The sequence below is a fragment of the Vipera ursinii genome (genome assembly GCF_947247035.1).
Source record: "Vipera ursinii genome assembly, chromosome: 3".
NCBI classification, from domain to species: Eukaryota; Metazoa; Chordata; class Lepidosauria; order Squamata; family Viperidae; genus Vipera; species Vipera ursinii.
The window spans coordinates 69,851,413-69,873,764 of NC_139516.1; the positions used below are offsets into that span (position 1 = coordinate 69,851,413).

The 22,352-nt window shown below is 41.2% G+C and overlaps 1 protein-coding gene across 1 annotated transcript in view; it reads left to right on the plus strand.

Moving 5' to 3' along the window:
• Positions 1 to 19,941, plus strand: part of IL23R (interleukin 23 receptor) — a gene marked incomplete at both ends in the record, with an annotated part of 50,194 nt that extends 30,253 nt beyond the window's left edge. Inside the window, 8 exons of the mRNA XM_083360238.1 lie at positions 41 to 123; positions 3,384 to 3,600; positions 5,922 to 6,119; positions 7,279 to 7,362; positions 14,215 to 14,268; positions 16,339 to 16,444; positions 18,700 to 18,790; positions 19,318 to 19,941. Coding sequence (XP_083216364.1) covers positions 41 to 123; positions 3,384 to 3,600; positions 5,922 to 6,119; positions 7,279 to 7,362; positions 14,215 to 14,268; positions 16,339 to 16,444; positions 18,700 to 18,790; positions 19,318 to 19,941 — 1,457 coding nt within the window. The remainder of the gene's footprint in view (positions 1 to 40; positions 124 to 3,383; positions 3,601 to 5,921; positions 6,120 to 7,278; positions 7,363 to 14,214; positions 14,269 to 16,338; positions 16,445 to 18,699; positions 18,791 to 19,317) is intronic.
• Positions 19,942 to 22,352: the final 2,411 nt, after the last annotated feature.

Sequence of the window (22,352 nt, forward strand, 5' to 3'; positions counted from 1 at the left end):
TTTCTGTTATTACATGTTTCTCTCTTCTTTTTAAATACAGAACCAGCTGCGGTGCTTGATGTATGGAGGAAATTTGGGCCAGTTAATCCCAATAGTACCCAAGAGGTGACTGTCTTGATCAAGGTGATAATAAATATTTTTTTAAAAAAACAATAGAGATTATCACTTTAGAAAATAATTTAGAACTGAGAAAGGAAATAAAATCCAAGTGCCACTGTGAGAGTGTTGGTCAAAAAGTCAAGAGGGCAGATGTGACCACACCGTCAACCTCACCCTTTTAAATGTTTGTTGACCATGCAATGTACATTAAAATGGGGTGAATACTGCTTTATGCGTTACACTTGGCAGCAAACCTGGTCTGTTTACCTCAGTGGTTCCAAAGGATTGTGAGAGAAGGGCCAGATTAATAATCTAAACCAGGGGTGTCAAACTGCCAGCCCACGGGCCGGTTGCATCATAGCAAAACCGCGCCCACCCCATTGCCGGCAGTGGCAAAAAAGTTGCAATATGTCATGACATGTCACATGACGTTGCGAGTTTGACACCCCTGATCTAAACTGGCTGTGGGAAGGGGCAATGGGTGAGGCTGTGATTTCTTCTGCTTCTGGGAAAAACAATGGAAAACATATCTGCACCAATGGGCTAGACGAAGGTATAGCTGGTTTTTCTCCTGGTCCATTACCTGAGAGAAGGGTAGTTGGAAGATGAAGTATGGGGTGGAGTTGGATGTCCAGTATCATATGGGCAGATGTCCATATGTCCATAGCAGATGCTGGATGCTAGGCAGAAGTACCATTACATAGGGGGGTGTTTGTCACATTCTATATTGCACTATACATGTGAGAGTGTGGTGATGTAAGCCTTTCACCTGGAGATGGGAGCACATCAGCTGGAGGAACTGGATGTAGTGCTGGAGGAGAGGGCAAGAGAAGATATTATATGAGGAAAGTGACAGAGGGTGATACAGCAGAAGACAAGCGTGGGCTGTTCTTAGGGAGAGCACCTACCTATTCTGCATTCTGAAATCTGATTGGATCCAAAGCTGCGGATTTCCCTATCCAGAAATTTTGTCCTCCAGGGTTTTGGAGAAGGAAAAAAGAGGAGGAGGTGTGTCTGTTGTCATCCAGGAATCTTTGCTAGTTTTCAAGGGTGCTGCATTGGATATGGTATACTGTGAGACCTTGTTTATGAAACTGGGCCAGAGGGATCGATTGGGATTGCTACTTCTGTACTTTCTTCTTGTGTAGCAGCTTCCCTGTCTGTGCTTCTCAGCTCTGTGGTCAGGTGGAGTTTCCTAGTCTCATGATTTTGAGAGATTTCAACCTGCTTTCTGTGGGCCCAGAGTCAGAGGCAGCTTGGAAGTTCATGGCAACCATGGACCTGATCCAGCTGATTAAGGGCCCTATTCAGAGGTCTATGTCATTAGATCTGGTCTCATCTGAGAATTGTGGTGTGCTTTGGTGTTGAGGAGTACTGACATCAACCTCTTATGAAGGAGAGATTATGCCCTCTTAACCATGGCATTCTCTGCAGCTAACGTCCACTGCAGGGAGAAAGGACCAATTCAGGGGTCTGCCCCAGACAATTGATGAAGCCAGTTGGATTTCATAGGGACCTTAGGTTTGTTCCTAAGCTCTGTTGCATGATTATTCCAAAGCCTTAGCTTGCAATGAGCAGGCAACGACAGCCTCAGATCAGATCATTTCTGTTCTTTCTGCATTCGTGGATTCTTGAATTCTTCCAGTTTTCAGAAGGATTCTCTGAGATGAAGCAATGCAAGAGATGCCTGGAGCACCATTGGTGAAGACAAAGAATGAATCTGACAAAGCCTAGCAAAGAACCTTTATTAGGGGTTAGTTAGCACTGAAACAGGAGCTATTATTGTGTGAACAGATAGCTGGCTGGCATCTTCATTTTGAGTAACCAGATCCCTCCTTGGGAAGGAGGGGGCAAAGGAACATCTCCAAAGCCATTGTGAAGACTATTCTGTGCATCTAATGCAGTGGTGGCGAACCTATGGCACGCGTGCCAGAGGCGGCATTCAGAGCCCTCTCTGGGGGCACACGCATCACCGCCAACAGCTTGCGCAGGTCCATTAGGCTGTCACTGCCCAGAGTGGCAGCCCCATCCAGCACAAAGGAGGAAAAGCAGCTGGCTAGCAAGCTCAAGTAGAAGTGGTAGAGCATGCCCACGCCAGAAATCCAAAGGCCACCCAGGCCCAGCAGAGATGGGGGGAGGCATGCAATCCTAGCTGGGACTGGGGGGCCATGGCACTGATGGGGATCCGGCTTTCCCCACTCGGGGTGGCCTTTGGCTTGCCGGGCGGGGCTGCCGCTCTGGGCAGTGGTGGCGGCCTAATGGACCTGCGCAAGCTGCTGGTGGTGGTGGCCCAAGGTGGGGCCAAAGTGCATCAGGTGTGTGAAGTGAACAGGCCCAACCCACCAGAGATCCCCTGGATCTCCCCCAACCCTGCCCGGCCCCCACAGGCATCCCCCCATGAGCAACATTGAGGTGGCCATGCCCACCCCAGCCAAACCCAGTCTGCTGTGACCACAGCCACGCCCACCACAGCCACGCCCACCCAGTGGGCCACACACACACACCACGGGCACCACAGTGCTGATGCAGCCCTGGCACCTTGCGATAAATAAGTTGGTTTTGGGTTGAGGTTTGGGCATGGTCTCTAAAAGGTTCGCCATCACTGATCTAATGGATAAAGTCTCCCAGATTTGGTTGGACGTGGACTTTGATTGGGAGGGTTCTGTGAAATAGAGGAATATAAATATAAATGTATAGAAATAAAATATGGTGCACGGTCTTGCTTGGTTATCTAGGGAGAGTTCCAAACTGTTGGTTCTGAGGACGTGGACCTAGGATGTGGCCACCTGTGTTTTAGATCCATGTCCCTCCTTAGGGGTAAAGGCCCCCCCCTGGTAACGGTGAGGTTGGATACGGTGAAGGCTTTTTTGTAAAAGGAAGAGTTTCCACCGTCTTTGAAACAGGTGAACTATCCATCTTAAGTTTTTTTCCCCTCTTGATTTTGAGAACATTTCAAACATTTCAAAATAAAATAAAAAAATCCTATTAAAATGCTGCTTGTGGGGTACAGGTTGAAGATGTGAAATGGCAGACAGAAAAATACTTAAATGGCTCCCTACGTTCCCTCCCCCCCACTTCTGATTAATTCTCCATGACTCCCTTCAAAGGCTACTGTTACCTGGATGGCATTTCAGGTATAATTGGGCCTTCCTGAGAAGCTGTTGGTTCAATCACTTTTTCCTTTGGATTTCACATTTCTGCAACTGTTTAAACATACGGTATGTACAAATAATAAAAGATTAGGTTTTTTGCTGTTCTCTAAAGGCAATTCTGCATTTCTCTAGCCACTGTCTCCAAAGGAAAGCAGAGGAAAAATTCTGAATTATAGAATATTTTATGAAAAACAAGGAGAGAATGTGGAGTTATGTAAAACAACAGAAATACATTGCAAAGTGATGGTGCCCCCAGCAGTGACCATTATTTATGTGACAGCACACAATTCCAAAGGAAGTTCCAAACCTGCAAATATTATAGTGAAACAACCACCTCACAATTATCAAGGTAAGATGTCACCGAGCAGGCAAACTTTTCAGAAATTGGTGCTGCATTATATTAGGTTAGATAATAAGCCACCCAGAGTCCTCTGGACTGGGTGGCCATAATAAATTAAAAAATAAACAACAAACAAATAAAATGGAATGGAATTAAATATCCTACTGGGGACTCCCTAACATTACTTCCACACTTATTTGTGTCACTATTGTAATATATTACTATCTAAAATATTGGAGACAAAATTTCCATTGCTAAGCAAGGCAGTTGTTAAATGGATTGCACACAATTTTACAATCATTTTTTGCCACAGTTGTTAAACAGATCGCGGCAGTTAAGCGAATCATGTGATCATTAAGCAAATCAGATTCTCCCTCGGTTGACTTTGCTGATTGGGAAGGTCACAAACGGTGACCACATGACCCCGGGACACTGCAACTGTCATAAATTCAAACCTGTTGCCAAGTGACCACATTCTGATCACATGACCATGGGAGTGGCGGGACGATCATACGTGCAAGTCCCTTTTTTTCAGTGCCCTTGTAACTGAAAATGGTCGCTAAATGAATAGTTGTAAATCAAGGAGTACCTGTAAAAATAATTATACTTTTTGAATTCTGCCATTTGCAGACTGAAGCTATTAACAAACTAATTGAGCCAGATTACTTCCTTCCACTATGACTATATCTGCAGTGTACAGGTATAAATATGCAATTCTAAATTTCAGAGTTGAAAAACATGCCATTCCAATGCAGGCATAAATACTATATAGCAAGAACTTGGGATCTAAAAATATCTTTTAAAGATTAACTTCCCGTCATTTCAATTATTAAAACATTATATATAAAAGTGTGCCTGCTAAATCTCAGGTCACAAATGTGTTACTAATCATGATACTGCCTTAGAAATACGCTTTTACAGTGCAGCCTATAGTGCTTAGAATAAGACTAATATTTTTATCACTTCCGCACTCTTTAGAATTACATTAGCGCAGCACAGGTCTGTCTTGTTTATTGACTAGTTTTCCTACAGTGCCCTCTACAGGCTCAATCTAAGTATTTTATTCCATTCTTAGAAACATTTCAAAGAACAATTCTTTGTTAAAGAGTACCCCAACAGAAACTTTTTTTTACGTTCACCTCTTTATACTGTACACAGTTCTGTCTCTTTGCCTCATTAATTTAGTTTATAGACATTGGGGACCTAAATCTTTCTACAAAAATGTGCTCTTTCAAACTAATTATTCAGCTCCCGCAGCTTCTTAAAATACAGGAAACTCATAAAATCCCACCCCAATGGATGATTTGCATTGGAATGCATGAAGCCCTACTGTTTTAGGAAGAATGTGTACTGAAGTGTTGACACAGAAGATAGCACCATGGGAAAGAGTTTCACCAGAGCCAGGGGTAGGCAACCTTGGCTCTTTTATGACTCGTGGACTTCAACTCCCAGAAATTCTGGGAGTTGAAGTCCACGAGTCATAAAAGAGCCAAGGTTGCCTACCCCTACCTACTTCACCTTCTGCATTACAACAGAGAAGGAGCAGGCCATCAAGCTGAGCCCTAATTTCTTGGAGCCACAGCTGGTTGAATATTGTCTTGCGCATTATACACATTTATCTATGTCAAATTCTCTTTCAGAAAATGCTATCGAATGCAGGGTTTTAATTTTTGGCTTAAAGCATTGTGTGTCAGTGTGTTATCTGGCCCTTTGCCTTGGCATTGTGTGATGGGATGTGTCGCTGAAGGCAGAAGTGTTGCGATGGACTACAGTAATGCAGCAAATTCCCAGGAAGGAAGGAGCAGATTCCAAAGAGTGGGGCAAGATAAAGAGATGGCAAAGCTCACAACTGCTTCATGGGAAGAGGAAGAATTTGAGGATAGCCACTCCCTACAATTTCCCAGGGTTACATCCATTAGGTTAGGGTAGTATAGATTTAGTCTGGCAAAATTATGTCTGTATGGTATATGCAAATAAAGATCTGAACTTTGATTGAAGGATGTTACATCATTTTGGGGATAGGCCTGATGCACACTTTTCATTTATCTTGGGTCACAACTGATATCTCAGCATGTACAAAGAAATATCATAGTAGCTACTAAAATGGGAAAATTCTCCAGTCTTCCATAATGCCTGAGATGGAGATGGAAATCAATATATATGGAGGTCACCACATTACAGAGGCTAATCTATACATTGTTCACTTATTTCAAGAGCATTTTTAGCTATATCAATGCAATCCTTTTGAATGACGTTATTATATAGTTATGGAAATATGCAGTAACAAGAATGATACATTGACATATGACCCCATCTGTTTTTCCCCATAGCTTTCCCACCGCCGACTAATATCAAAATATTCACTGATAAACAGAAAGGAATTTCTATTAAATGGGAACCCCCTGAATCTATTGGAAAAACACTTTTATGGTACATAGCGGAATGGATTCCTGCAGATTTCAGCCATTTTCAGCATAGCATTGCATGGAAGAAAGTCCCTTTCCAAAATACATCAACTTCTATTGAAGGTAAGTTACAAGTCAATACTTTTGGTGGATGGATGGATACGTATATTAGTAAGTACAGGTAGTCCTCAACTTACAACATTTTATTTAGTGACCGTTCAAAGTTACGATGGCACTGAAAAAAGTGACATGACCATTTTTCACACTTACAATCAGGGTCATGTGATCAACATTCAGAAGCTTGGCAATTGACTCATATTTATGATGAGCACAGTGTCCAAAGGTAACGTGAACTCCTTTTGCGACCTTCTGACAAACAAAGACAATGGGGAAGCCAGATTCACTTAACAACCATGTTACTAACTTAACAACTGCAGTGATTCACTTAGCAACTGTGCCAAGAAAGGTCATAAAATGCGGCAAAACTCACTTAACAAATGTCTGTTCCTTTAGCAACCAAACGTTTGAGCTCAACTGTGGTTGTAAGTTGAAGACTGCCTGTATACTACCTGGTAACACAAGATTACTTCTAATAAAATATATCTTAAAATCTTTTCAAAGGCATGATCTGCTTTAAATTCAAGCAAGCCCTGATATATAAATGATTGATTAAAATAAATGCTACTAAAATCGTAAGAACATCACAGGAATTATGCTGGGTGAGATCGAAAGTCGTCATTTGTTTCTCACAGCAAGTAATCAAATGGAGGACATGTACAATTGGGTCTTTCCATTCAAGACTCTCTGCAACTGGTATTCATAGACATCTGGAGTTAACAGATGGCTGTCATAACTATTATCATCAATTGTCTTATCGTCCATGAATTTGTCTCCTTGTCTTTTATAGCTACCCAAGTAGTTCACATGGATGAATACAACTATTATGAGAACATAGTGAAAGAGACACATTTACTCCCTGTAAACCGCCCTGTAAACCGCCCTGAGTCCTCAGGGAAAGGGCGGTATATAAATGCAATAAAATAAATAAAATAAAAAATAAATTTACATCCCTCTTGGATAGGATGTAAATGTGATAAAAGCATTTCCAGAGTGGATGTTCCTGTTGTTATGCTTGTTGCTATTATTGCTCATGTAAAACAGTTAAACCCCAATTTCCTTCCTAGAAAAGGGTTTTCTTGATGATAATGATTCCTTTTAAGAGTATGCATTAAAACTGAAATTCCATAAAAATTATGTGCTGTTTCAAACGTCACCTTTACAGAAAGCATCAGAATGGGAAAGAGCTCCGCCATTTCAGTATATGCTGTGTATCAGAATGGCATCAGCCGAGCCAGCTCTATCCAGGGTAAGTAGAACTCAAGCAGACAGATTGTAAAAGATGAATGGTAGTTACTGATATAGAAACTTTCCAGAGTACGTGTCCTCCAATGCAAACCATAGGTTTCTTTCATCTGGATGTGTACTCTACAGATTGTATATGTATATGAGTTCCTTTTGAGTCAATCTTATTTCCAGATGATTGCCTAGACGAGTCCCTGCAGTTTTCTTAGCAAAATATTTGGAAGTGGCTTTACATTGACTCCCTCCTAAGGATAAGACTGAGTTACTATCCCAAAGTCACCCACTGGGCTTGGTACCTAAGGGAGCACTAGAACTCACAGTCACCCAGTTTCTAGTCTCCCATAAATAGCAGTGCTCATCCAAAATAGTATTTTATTTCTAAGAATTGTTCTAGAACGGTGGCTTACCCCCAAAAGTATTTTTCATTCAAAACCTTAATGTTCCACTATTCCCAAGCAACAATCATGAAAGCATGTGAAACTAAATTCAGATCAAGGGTTTTTTTTTAATGCCATCCAGAAAGCAGGGGGGGCGGGTTGTGTGTGAAACATGTGTTTTCAACTTCTCAATATTCTATGTTGGATTCATGACATAAAGGGATATATATTGTCAAGAAAGGCTAAACAGGTCAAAAAAAATCCCTGCACACCGCTGAACATATCATCCAATCATGCAACCTAATGAAATACAAATTAATGGACCCAGACCTAATCTTTCAGTTTCTTGCCCTTTGCTGAGAAGGTGGCAAGTAGGCAGCCTGTTTCCAGACAATGAAATAGAAAAGAAGAAAAAAGAATGAAATAGAAATAAAGAAGAAGAAAAAATATATAAGAATGTGCAAAAAAAAATTAAAACAGTCATTCAGAAGCCATTCATATCACAGCTCCGGTCATGAAAAGAAACTGATTCTTATAAATAAAGTTGGCAGTTCTGATGAAATCATACATTTACAGTATTTTGGCACTTGCCATTTGAAGATTCTGAAGATTGAGTGAAGATTCATTCTCTACTCTGCCCACAGAAAAATCATACTGATACTGAAAACTTTGTAAAAAAAACCTGAAAGGGTTATGATTCAGAAATCAAATCTAGGGCCTTTTGTTTGCAATATCTCTGTATTGGTTGACAATAGAATTCTTTTTTAAATATTTTTTTATCTTATTTCCAAAGTTAAAATACAAACTCCCAAAATAAAAAAATAAAATAAAAAACAAAACAGTACAAAACAAAAAAAAATGTGAATAAAGACAAAGTAACAAAGATATACATAGATTGCCCCTCCCAGTTGAATACTAATAAATTATATTTCAACAATAATAGTTTTCCCTCCCTGCAAAACAGGTCCACAACTTATAAACTTCTACATCTTTATTTGCTAAATTACTATATGGCATGAAAAATATTACAAATATGAAAATCTATTACCAATCAACCAAATTGCCCTAGCATCTATCTACTGTAAAAGAAAGCAGTTAACAGGTAATCCCAACAACAAGCTAAATTTCAAAGCCCTCTGTTAAGAATCTATTCATGTATTTAACTTGCAGAAAGTCCACAAATAGCTCTTAGACTAAACACACTGCAATCATTATCTCTGATCCATCCAGGATCAAATATTCTCAATTTTTTCTAGATAATAAACTTTTCCTTGAAATAATAACTGGGATCTTCCAGATAGTTACATTTCACTCTCCAAAGTCATAAGTCTCCGTTGAGAGTATCTCTGCAGCCCTTGTTGTTCAGTAGGTTTTCCCACAAACCAAATCACAGCATCCACCAAGAGTTGTCTTCTAGCTATATATAATAAGTCTATTCTCTAAGCTCCTTCAGCTTTCCTAAGAAGATCCAGTCCATCACCCATCCACTGTGTCATCTCCACTATGATTAAATCTTTTAAACTGATGCCCCATTTAGCCTCCTCTAAGAAGTTACCAAAAGGGACGCGGTGGCTCAGTGGGTTAGGACACTGAGCTTGTCGATCAGAAGATCGGCAGTTTGGCGGGCCAAATCCCAAGTGCCGCGTAGCAGAGTGAGCACCTGTTACTCGTCCCAGCTTCTGCCAACCTAGTAGTTCGAAAGCACGTAAAAATGCAAGTAGAAAAATAGGGACCACTACGGTGGGAAGGTAACAGCATTCCGTGCGCCTTTGGCATCTAGTCATGCCGGCCACATGAACATGGAGACGTCCTCGGACAAGCGCTGGCTCTTCGGCTTTGAAACGGAGATGAGCACCGGCCCCTAGAGTCGGAAACGACTAGCACGCATGTGCGGGGGAACCTTTACCTTTACCTAATAACAAATTAAATTCCAGTCCATCCAATTGCAGTCTGATTTAACTTTTGTCACCTGTATCTGGCTGTCATCTTTAGGATGATTTAGAACTGTTGCTAATCCATCAAAACTTTTGTCTAGATTTTTATCTAGAGCAGACATGTCAAACTCGCGATGTCACGTGACATATTAGAACTTTTTCCCCATTGCCGGCAATGGGGTGGGCACGGTTTCTTTGTGACGCATCCGGCCCATGGGCCGGCAGTTTGACACCCCTGATCTAGAGCTTGAAAAGTATTGTGTGTTTTTTTTCCCAAAATAGGCTTTACCATTAAAGTTATCCAGCTTCTGACTCTCTTTTATGTCTCTTTTTGGCAGGCTTTGTAAAGGGTGTATAATATATAATGTTCAGGGTCTTTAGTTTTGTTATTGCTTTAATTTTAATATGATCCCAGCCCCTCTTATAGCTGAACTTCCACAGCAAAATGTAAGCAATTTCTTCTCAAGGACAAGAGTAAAATATCCCATAACAAAGTAAGTAGAGAAGAAACCGAGATTCCCACAGTGGAGGGTAAATAAAGGGGGAAATTCCTATCTCTTTAAAAAGGAAAAAAAAGACGAGAGACACAGTATCTACAAAAATAGTGTAAAACAACAAAGTTTCTTTTAAGAACAAGTGAGATACCTAATCCTTGCAGTAGAAAAAGGATGTAAGAACGATCTCACCGGCGTGCTAGAAATGCAGAAGGCTTCCAGGGACTTACTATCACATGTAGTGGGAATGTTCAGAAGCGCAAAATTTTTGGCATCAGATAAAAAATTGGTTGGAAGAAATATTATTAGAAAAAATTGATTTAAAACCAGAAACCTTCTTATTAGGGATTATTAATGATAAACTCAGCAAAGCATCTTTCTACTTACTATTGCATATTTTAACCACAGCAAGATTGGCATATGACCAAAAATGGAAAAGAAAGGAAAGCCCCAGTGAAGAAGAAATAATAGATAAAATTTTATCCTGCACCGAAATGGACAGGTTAACTCTAGAGATTAAAAATAAAACTGAAACAGAGTATTATGAAATTTGGAAAAATTTGTACGATTGGTTAGAGATAAGGAGGATCGCTGAGATGACTATCGTTTGATTAGTTGATAAGGTAAGGACTTCTTATTAGCACCTATATCAGGACACAACTGAAAGATATGTAAATACAGTACAACGTTGACAACTGAAAGACGGTTTACCAAAAAATTTACAGATGTTATAAGTACAGTTTGTTATACTCTGTCCTGTCATAGAATGTATTTTAAGCTTCTGTTTTTCTTTCTGTAACATAAGGTAATACTAATAACAGTGTTGTAGCCAGGGAAGTTGAATCATGTCCACTTTGGTTTTTAAATGTACATTTAATAAAAAAATTCTCTTAAAAATTACTCTTGTGTATTTTGAATACCTTAAATATAAGTTGCTATTCGTTGGGGGAAAAAAAGAAAAACAATGTGTTTCAAATCCAGTCACTTTCACTACAGAAGAGAAAGTTCTCATGCCGTCTACTTCCATGTGGCAAAGGAGAAAATGTTTTTTAATTCCAAAATGAAACAACGAAAAATTCACTTTTGCAATCCGACAAGGGGCTGTAAGATAAATCAGCATTCAGCCAGATGTCTAACAGTTAAAAATGTAGGCCAAAACAGAAGAAAACCTCAAAACGTAATGTTTAAAGTAGAGGTGCACCTAAAAAAAGAAACAATGACTGGAAAAGATGGAAACCAGACCCTCTAGCTGTGCTTACTGAGAATCATGATCCACTGAATTCTTTTTCCAGGCAAGTATACACAGTCATCCATGGATTGTATCAAGTCACTCTCCTTCAAAACCCAGGGATTATGCTGCCGAAGAGCCAGCTTTGGCAGTAAAGTCAGCGGTTTGTCAGTAGGGGGGGGGAAATCACCTCACTGCTCGGCATGCCATTTTCTGGAGACTTCTGATTGACCATAGAGATCTGAGGGTTCAAAGGAAAAAAAGAAACATTGGGAAAAATGACAGAGAAGTTGTGTATTCATTTAACGCAACTAGCAGCAAGATATGAAGCAAAGACTTTTGCCTTGAGCCACCCATGTTTTTCTGATGGGATTTCATTACTATTACTGGAGAAAAAGGACCCAAGAAAAGGACTTTTTTCAAGGAAGAGACACTTCATGTTATAATGAAAGAATGAAAAAGATCTTCAAATATCCTCAATAATCACATGTATCGTATACAGGAGATCCTCACTTAGCAACTACAGTTGAGCCCAGAATTTTCATTGTAAGTTATTGCGGTTGTTATGTGTGTTACTCGAAGATAAGTGCTAGATACTTCTTTAGTGAAGGCTGAAATTTCATTGTACAAGAGCAATTGATGTGCCCTTAAATTCTCCTTTCCAATAGGTTTCACTGATGAATGAAGAAATTCTTCTGTCCTCTATCACATAGGTCCCCAACCTTTTGGGCACTAGGGACCGGTTCCGTGGAGAAAGGTTTTTCCACAGACCAGAGGTGCATGGTTTTGTGTGCTGCCTGCATCTTGCGGATTGGGCTTTGCTTGTTTGTGCGGCACGGTTCCTGGCATGCCGCGGCCCAGTACTGGTCCACAGACCGGGGGTTGGGGACCCCTGCTCTATCATGCTGGATTCTTACGCTAAGATCTTATACTTGGACTTCTTAAATTAAGCTCTTGTAGCAAGCTGAAAACTAATATTGTAGCAGACATTTTTCCCAAAGTGAAAATATGGTGTATCCATAGGTGCTTTTAAGACCAATCAAGGATGGTGAATATTTTACAGAGATAAAATCTTGCAAGACATGTTTGTTGATATTGTTTGTTTGTTCTTGTTTAGCTTTTCTGTCATGTTTGAAACCTGGTGGCAGGTTTCACTTTTAAAAATCTGCCAATTTTATTTTCATCCCAGCACAAAACTGTATTTCTGGACAAAACTGTATTTCAAATTTGGGATGACATTTTAGTCCATTCGTGTGAAAATGGAGAGAATTGATTACGGTATATTCTTTATAAGGAGCATTTAGAACTTCTTTTTGCTGCTTGTTTGAAGAAATGAAAAAAGTCAAAAGGATGGTCTCTTTTCTGGATAGGATAATGCTTATTGTTGTTGTTGTATACAGGTAGGCCTCACAACTAGTTGTTTAGTTACAACAGAGCTTGAAAATGGAACTTACAACCTGGATTTGAAGTTGTGATATCTGCCCCCCCCCACTGGTCATGTGATTGCATTTTTGACAATTGGCAACCAGCCTGCATTTATGGCTATTTGCAACCTGCTGCAGTCACATGATTGCGATTTTAATGTTTTTTTGCCAGAAACTGGCATTTGTGTGTCACTACCTATGATCAAAATTGTGTGTTGAATTACAGTTGTAAATCATGAACTAGCTCTTTGCATACTATGAAAATTATTGAGCTGCACCGTGACAAAGTTTGTGGAATAACCCAACATCAGTGCTACCTCTAAAGTTCTCCAGCTTTTCTCCAGAAACACATGATCACTAGAGAGTGTGACTGATCATCCTAACAGTTGATGAGTTTACAGTTTGGGCTGTAGGTCTCAGAAGGGAGAGATTACAGGTACTCCTCGATTTATGACTACAATTAGGTCATGCTGTAATGGCTGGCTGCTTAATTGCCAATGCCACATGGCCAGTTTTTAATGCCACGCTAGAGCAGAATTATGTCAGATTAATGGGGCAGAAATCAAAGAAAAAGGCACAGTATGAACAACTTTCTCAGGCATAGCCAGATGTAGATGTCATTTAATTATATTCCGTTTTGTGTGTAAATGTGTGTGTGTGTGTGTGTGTGTGTGTGTGCAGGTGTGTGTGCCTATGAATCAGTTTTTGAGCCCTGGAGATTGCCTGGATTAGTCCTCTCAGTTTTCCTGATAAGGTTTTTCAAAAGTGGTTTGCCATTACCTCCTTCCTAGGGCTGAGAAAAAGTGACTGGCTAAGATGAAACTAGAACTCATCACCTTCTGGTTTGTCGCACCAAACTGGCTCCCGTATACTACATTACTACAGGTAGTCCTGAACTTATGGCCACAATGGTGCCCAACATTTTTGTTGCTGAGCGAGACGAGTAAATTTTGCCCCATTTTTGCAACCTTTCTTGCCAAACGTAAGTGAATCACTGCAGTTGTTAATTTAGTTACACAGTTGTTAAGGGAATCTGGCTTCCCCATTGACTTTGCTTCTCAGAAGGTCACAAAAGGGGATCACATGACACCCCCCCCCCCCGGGACACTGCAACCATCATAAATGTGACTCAGTTGCCCAAACATCTGAATTTTGATCACATGTAACGGTCAGGGTGAAAAAGTATCATATGTCACTTTGAACGGTCACTAAACAAACTGTTATAAGTTGAGGACTACCTGCATAATGTAGTGATGGAGTAGATAATTCGCCAGCGGTCAATATAATATTTACAAGGCACTTTAAAAGAATCCTACTTGTTCTCACATTACACTGGAATTCATTCATTCTCACTTTCTTATTTTTCTCTCTTGCATTTTCTGGGTAGCATTGATGAAAGAAAAGAAAGAACAACTTAACATTTCCCAAGTAAGGAGCCTTGCAGTCACCACAGGTAGGAAAAAAAACCTCTAATAATGGGTGGTTGGGGGGAGGGAGAGGTTTTCTGTCTGGCTGGAAATCAAGATCGCGTGAAATGTTAGTACCACTTTACAGTGCTTTGGTAAGGCCACACTTGGAATACTGCATCCAGTTTTGGTCACCCCAATGTAAAAAAAGGTGTTGAGACTCTAGAAAGAGTGCAGTGAAGAGCAACGAAGATGATTAGGGGACTGGAGGCTTAAATATATAAAGAAGAGCTTGAAGCCCTTTCAGAACGTTATAAGCTTGCATGTCTGGAATTCAAAGAGAGCCTCTTCAGCCAATCATTCCTTATGTTTAGCCTTTTTGATTTAGCCATTCACTGAGCCAAACAGTTCTGACTCTGCTTCAGGCTGGCCAATCATGACACGCGCACCACCTCCATCTCCCGCCCAAGCTTTGGGTGCTCCGTGAATTGGCAAGGGCCCCTTCACAAAGTAAAGGGAATCAAGATTCCCCCTGCCCACCCAGGTCTTCCACATAAACACCCACTCTATCTACATTTTCCTGGCAATTTGCAAACTAGCCTTCCCCATAACCTTCCATATGAATAGTTGTGGGATAAAAACCTTGAGGGATAAAAACTAGACATGAGATGGTCAGCATAAGTAAGGGCTATGAAGCATTTCTCAAGACTAGGAAAACCCAGACCGTTTTTTTACCCTAATGTTCCATGTACAGATACTCCTCGAATTACAGCCATTTGTTTAATGAACGTTCGAAGTTACAACGGCACTTAAAAAAATGACTTATGACCGTTTTTCACACTTATGGCCATTGCAGCATCCCCATGGTCACATGATCAAAATTCAGAGGCTTGGCAACTGGCATGTATTTATGACGGCTGCAATGTTCCAGGGTCATTGGATCACCTTTTCCGTGTTCAAATCCTTAGATACAGGAAATCATAAAAAGCATGAACTTCTACCACTGAATGTAATTTAATAAATAACTACTATAGTACAGTATAACTACCCTTGGAAATCAATTATTGAACAAAGACAAGAAACTCATGAAAGAGAACAAGACAACTTAGTTTATTAAAACATTTCACTTGCTTTGTTCCAAGTGACTGTCTCTAGATTCCCTCTTTGCAGGGATCACATTCATAATGGTGCTCTCTATCATAAAATATTACTGCAAAATTTCAAAAAAGACAATCAAAACCATCAAGGAAAGTAAGCATCTTTTATTTTTAATAAGTTCTAATAACTACAATAAGTACACATAACTGCTTGGGAGTTAAGTCCACTGATATCCGTAATGTGTAGTTTGACTAATATTGTTTCAACTTACATAGAACCGTAGAAATAAATGGGATGTAACAATTTGAATGAATCTATCCTCTTAAGGCATTACCAGAAATGACAAATCCAACATCAGAAACAGTTTAAACCGCCTCCTGATCATTTGATAGCACTGCTGAGCTCTTCACCAAAAAACATAACTATTATAGCAAAAGGAAGCCAGAAGCTGGCATGGTAGAAAAAAATCCACTAACTTTATCTACTGATCTACAGTGGGCTGTAGATTGTCCAAGCAGATTTGAAGCCACATCTCATTGTGCTTTCTGTTCAGTGTATAAATCTGAATACAACTTACGGAGTTTTATTCTCTGTTCAACTGAAAAATTGTTCAGCTGAAAACCTCGTCCTTTAATTAGAAATGCAAGCTGTGTGGCGTTGAATGGTTTACTGTTTAAAAAGTGAACTCTGTCAAAGAAAATAAAACATGTATCCAGCTGCTCTTTACTTCCAGCATTTTCCCTACCCCCCTGTTTCTTATCTGCCAGAAACAGTAGTAAAACTGCTATAAAGCAAAAGGCCTTGCTAGGGTCTTATTTATCAGAGCAAGGAGAATGTGACAGTTATCCTGTTCTCCAGCAAACGATATCACTTATCCAGTTGCTTAAAAAAAATAAAATCCAACGGTTTCACTTTCCTGCCTATGTTATTCTGAATTTATTAAGAATGCATGAATGTGGTGAAAAACCAGCATGTTCATCCTTCCCTCCCCCCCCCCACTCCCTATTTCTCTCTCTCAGGCAATGATGATTACGATACTGGGATTCTGTTGGGAACTGGTGTCGGAGTGGCTTTCTTTTCAATCTCTGTTTTCACTTTGATTGCAATTAAACCCTGCAGGAAAAGGTACCAGCTGCTATTTTTCCTAGGCTTTGGTTAATGAATGTTTAGGTTTTATTTATTAATCATATTTATGTAACCACCCATTCCTTGAGAACATAATTTGGGAATGCACAGGCCCAGTACAGGTAGTTCTCAAGTTATGGTCATAACAGAGTCTGCCCATTACAGTTACAAATCATGACAATCATTAAGGGAGGCACTCACATGATCAACTCAATTCCTACCTGCTCTCCCTGATACAGATGTTAAGCAGAGCATAGGGTGCCTCGGGAGTGGGAGAAGTCCGGGAAGTCTAGCACAGGGGTCAGAGAGAGCAGGAGGCTTGGGAGGCACCTCATCCTTTGCTTTCCATTCCTCGGGCTCCCCTCAGGCATTGGGCCTACTTCTCTCTCCACCACAGCTGTAGCTTTAAAAAACTGGTCATAAGTAGCTTTGGCAGAGTCCATGATCATTTCAGTCGGTTGCTAAGTGACCAGTCTGAAGTTGAGGACTACTCGTATCAGTCTTGATTTCATTTATTTTTTTAAAGAAAAGATTTTATTGAATGTTATAGAAATAAAACAGGATCGGGTTAGGGATTAAGGTTTAGGGTGGGGTAGGCTCAGGATTGGGATTAGGACAGGTTTGGGTTGATTTCATTTATTAAAGCCGGACAAGGATTATTTTTATACAGGTAATCCTCGGGTTTCAGTTGTAATGGAGCCTGCCAGTTACCTTCGTAACCCGAGGATTCATAGGAGTGAGTCATGTAACTTGAACATGATCACTCCATGCTTTCACCCACGCATTCACTAATCACATATCAAATGTGCGGGTCGTTAAGTCCACGATGTATCTCAAAGTGGGGAAGGCCATGGGGAGGCCTAGTGCTTCCACCTACCTAAGGCCTCCCTCGATCCACTGAGATATTGCATGCTTTCCCCTCCCCCGCATCCTGCCTGACTGGGTCACTTACCCTATGTAGATCTCAATGATCAAGGAGATGTCTCCTCTCCAGCCTCTCTGCCCCAGTTTCACCTTGAGCAAAGGCTTGCCGAGGCCTACAAAAGATTGTGACCCTATAGGCTCCGATCATCTTTGCAAAAAGCCTTTGCTGCCGAGAACAGAGGCTGGCAGGGGGTGCTTCACACCTTCCCTCTGTTTGCAAAGCCTTTTGCCACAAATCTCTCATCTGGGCCTCACTTTGCAGAGAATAGATCTCCGTTTGAGATCACGCAAGATCAGTAGCATGAGATCCAGCACTACTGATCTCGTGTGATCTTGTGGTACCTTAGGCCTCCATTCTCTATGAACGCACCAAAGGCCAAGAAACAAAACGCTTGCTAGATCTTCGCAAGGTAAGTATCCACAGGCCCTATGCCTGTGGAAACCTGGCACAGGGGGGGTGGATAGGCAGAGCAAATGTTACAGTGCCTCTGTGGTCATCCATAAGGGTTAACGACTGCTGTGGTGCTGCAACATTCGTAACTTTGGGACTGTGTCGCAAGTACTTGGGGGAGGGATTATGTCGTAACTTCGAAAGGTCGCTAAGTGAACGGCCATAACTGAAGGATTATAGGCTAATAGATTTTGGCACTTGATTTTAATGGGACCGCCTTCATCTGTAAATTGTTGATGAAAGGGTTAGCACCTGAGTGCTGTTAAGTTGAACTTATAGGAATTACAGATCTTTGTCTGCACTTGTCAGTGACCACTCAATGTCTTGAAAGCAGCTTGCAAAACAAGTTGATGTAGAAAAGCAACTGAGCTGAAGAATGCTACTTCAAAAAGAAAACTTTTGCCTCCTAGCACTTCCTCTCATTCCCTTCATATTCTTCCCATCATCTTTGAAGACAAAAAAACATGGTGAATGGAGAGAAAGGCATGAAAAGAAGATATTCTAGAACAGAGGTCTTGAAACTTGGCCCTTTTATGACTTGTGGACTTCAACTCCCAGAATTCCTCAGCCAGGCACGCTGGCTGAGGAATTCTGGGAGTTGAAGTCCACAAGTCATAAAAAGGCCACGCTTGAAGACTCCTGTTCTAGGATAAAAGTTAGTACCAGAAGAAGCATTCATTTAATAGCTACTCAGCAGCTCTTTCCTGCTAATTTTCCCAATTCCAGTTTAGATCTGTGGGATGATGATCCATATTTGAAGACAAAGTGTCTGCAGCCAAAATAAGTGTTGAAAATTACTTTGATATTTCTCTCAGTTAAGAATGTGAATTCTAAACTATCATTTAAAAATGCAAGTGACATGTTGTGCTTTTGTTTCAAGGGTTAACAAAATGGTTTGTTCGGTAGCACCAAAATGGCTTTTTGAAGAATATCCTAGGATGCAAAACAGCAAAGTGATCAAATATCTCCAGGTAATTCTCCAGGTTACAATGTTTTTCTGTTTAAGAAAACCAGAGAACAGGAAGTACTTAGATATCCATTCTTCCCTTTCTTATCTGAGGAGAGCATTATTCAAATCCCTCAACTTACTATCATTCATTTAACAATGACTCAAAGTTACAAAGGCCTTGGAGAAAGCTACTTGCACTTATGACAGTTGTATCACCACTGCAGACTCCTAATCGCATTTTGTTGCTTGGCAACCAGTTCACATTTACAGGTGGGTGTAGCATCCAATTTGCAACATTTTTTGCTTATTTATGGCAAAAAAGAGACCCTTTGGGGAAGCAGGATTCACTGATCAACCACTGTAAAAACTCCCATAAAACTAGGTCCAACTCAACTTATGACTCCCAATTGTGGTCATAAGTCAGAAGCTATCTATCCTCAGAATCCTGTGATGCTTCTATTACCTGAACAGGTGTTTGCTACCTCCAACCTTTATGTTATGCCTACAAGAGAGCTAGAATATTCAACTCTATGTTATTTTTCTGCTTAGGAAAATGATGCTGTGACAGACAATTTTTCCGAGCCATTTTTGGATGTTGTGGTAACCGAAGTTGAAGAAATATTGATGCACAACCTCTACAGGGCTGTGGAGAAAAAAAAGGGGAGAAGCAAAACAGTTTCTGAGAAAGTTAGTATTTCAGAAGATGTACCGTTCGCCAGCAGTTCAGATGTCACTACGAGAAATGGGTACAAGCCTCAGACTTCCAATAAGGCTCAATTAGGAACCACTTTCAGCACCACCAGTGAAACACCTTTTCAAAACTGGGACACCAACTCAAGTTCAATTGCTTCGCCCATAAACAATTTAAGGAAAGATTATACCGGTCCTGTGGCCCCTGCATGGCCTATTGTTGACCCCAGTGAAAATAAGTCATTATTTGATAAAATCAGTCTTATTCTCAGGAATAGTGGAAGTGGGCAGAGCAGGGTTGGCTCAAAAGATGAAGACCCAAGTATCCAAAAGGCAAACCAGTTGAGGTTTCTGCTTTCAGACGAAGATATTCAAGAACAGACTTTAATACCAGATAGTCTACTCTCTTGCTTAAAAACAATAAGTGAAGACCCCACCAACATGTCTTATTTCCCTCAAAACACTGTTTACTATGAGGAGTGAGGGGGAGGGAAGGATACATGATTTGCACAAGCTCTGCATTTTCAAGCAGCGTACCTCAAGGTTCTCCATTCACTGTTTGAACCAAATTGAAAAGAATGTAAGTCACAGCCGCAATCTCAGTGCTCATCCCTCAGGTTAATTCATGTTTATTTTGTAATTAATTTGTACATTGAATTAGGGGAGGTCCATAAGTCAACTGAATAATCTTCTCAGAAGGCAAAACGATTTATCATAAAGTTGCTTTACAATTCAAGACTATAAAAATAAGACTGCAATCCACGAAGCCTAACTTTTTGCAGAACAAGGAAGTATACAAGTGAGCCATAGCAACAGGATGCACGTACAACAGACATGTCAAACACAAGGCCCGGAGGCTGGATCCGGCCCGCGAAGTGGTTTCATGCGGCCCGCGAAGCCATCCTGGAAACAGTGAGGGAACGGCCCCCGCTGCCTTGGCCCTGGCCCAGAGACCCTTCTCCTGCCAGAGACCCTCAGATCTGTCCCACTCCTGCCCAGGCCCCCATAGGCACCCTTGATGCGAACGATGTAGAGCTGGCCACGCCCACCCAGTAAGCCATACGCACTCTAGCCACGCCCACCCAGTAGGCCACACCCACCCAGTAGGCCATGCCCACCCTGGCCACACCCACCCGGCCCCCTGAGGGCAACCGCAATGCTGATGCGGCCCTCAATGAAATTGAGTTTGACACCCCTGACGTACAAGATCTACCTCAGGGTCACAATCAACATGAAGGGGAAAATCCCAGTTATGATGAGCAGTTAGAAGAATCTGACCAAATCCAGATACGTTATTTCAGCAACCTGACATACAGTAACTTCTTGGCTCTGAAGCCATCAAAGACCATGCCAAATATCTATCATTTGTAACGGGTTGCAGGAAGGTTCCTCAAATTTAAACCTCTGAGGGTCAAAGAAGTCATTTACCGCTATTGATTGTGATGTTTCCTTACCCATCTAGGTAACATCATCACTTCTGATATTACCTAGTTGGGTAATAAAATACCTGCAAGCAAATAACCAGCTTAGAGCAGGGCTTTTCAACCTTTTCATCCATTGTACCACTTTTAGGGTATGGCAACATCTGAGTATCACCAGTCGCCTAGCAAGGTATCAAAAACTTGGTGACAAAAAAAAGGAAAAAAGTGATGAAGTACAGGTAGTCCTCGACTTACAACAGTTTGCTTAGTGACTATTTGAATTTACAATAGCACTGAAAAAAGTGCCCCCCAAGCCACCGCCGAGCAAGACACCTGCCTGCCTGCCTGGTGGCGCTCTTCCTCCTGTCTGAGGTTTTCATTGTTGTGGGCAATTCTGTTGAGGATTGGCAGTGGGGATTGGGTGGGGGTGTTTGGTTTTTATTCCCCCCATCTGCTGGGTGGTTGCAGCAGGTTTTGGTCACATGACCCTGGAACACTGTGACCCTCATAAATATGAATCAGTTGCTGAATGTAAATCACAAGACCCTGGAGATGCTGCAACATTCCAGCTGATTGGCGCTTCTTCTGGGCTCAGCAGAAGCGCCAGGATCAGCGCCAAGCTCCAGCTGGAGCTGAGCCCTGCTGCTCTAGCCATCTCTCGCTCAGGCTTGTGCAGTGCTGCTACCAGTTCAGCTCATTCCCCTCCCCCGCTACCACTTTTCTAGGATGGTCACGTACCACCTGCCAGGTGCCAATGTACCACAGGTGGTACCCATACCACTGGTTGAAAAGCCCTGGCTTAGAGAGCACCTATAATCCCAAAGATCAACCCTGAGCTACAGATATTCACTTTTATTGGAACTATTCACTAGCAGTGGGAAATAAACTGTTATGTATCCTTTCATTCTCATCTATAAGGACTCTAGTCAAGCTGAACTGCATCCTGCTAAGGCAAACCAAGGAGTCAAGCTTAGTCTTGAAGTGTCAGGAAATGACACATGTCACTCCTCTGGGCCAATTTGGCCTTGCTTGAAAAGCTACTGAGAATTGCTTAAGTGGCTATTCCTTCACTGTGGATGAAAGAGCAAACTGCTCTTATTGTCATCTTAGGAATTCTCCTAACCTCAGTGACATGGATCCCATTCCTCCAACCATCATTGCACTCCCTCAAAGGATAAGGAGGTGCAGACTGTTTCTGGTAACACTGGTACAACCATAAGGAAGCATGTTTGCACCATGCCAAAGAAATCTACAGTGTGACCATGTGTGGAATAGTGTACGTAACTCTGGATGCCCAGTTGCAAACCTTGTACTGAACATCCCAAACGGCTGGAGGAAAGGAGACTGGAAAAATTCACTGTCCAAATTAGGGGGGGGGGAAATGGTTTATAAGAGACATTTTAGAATTATAGACAATTATGAAGTAGAGAAAATGGACAGAGATGTTGTTTTCTCTTATAATACAAAAATCCA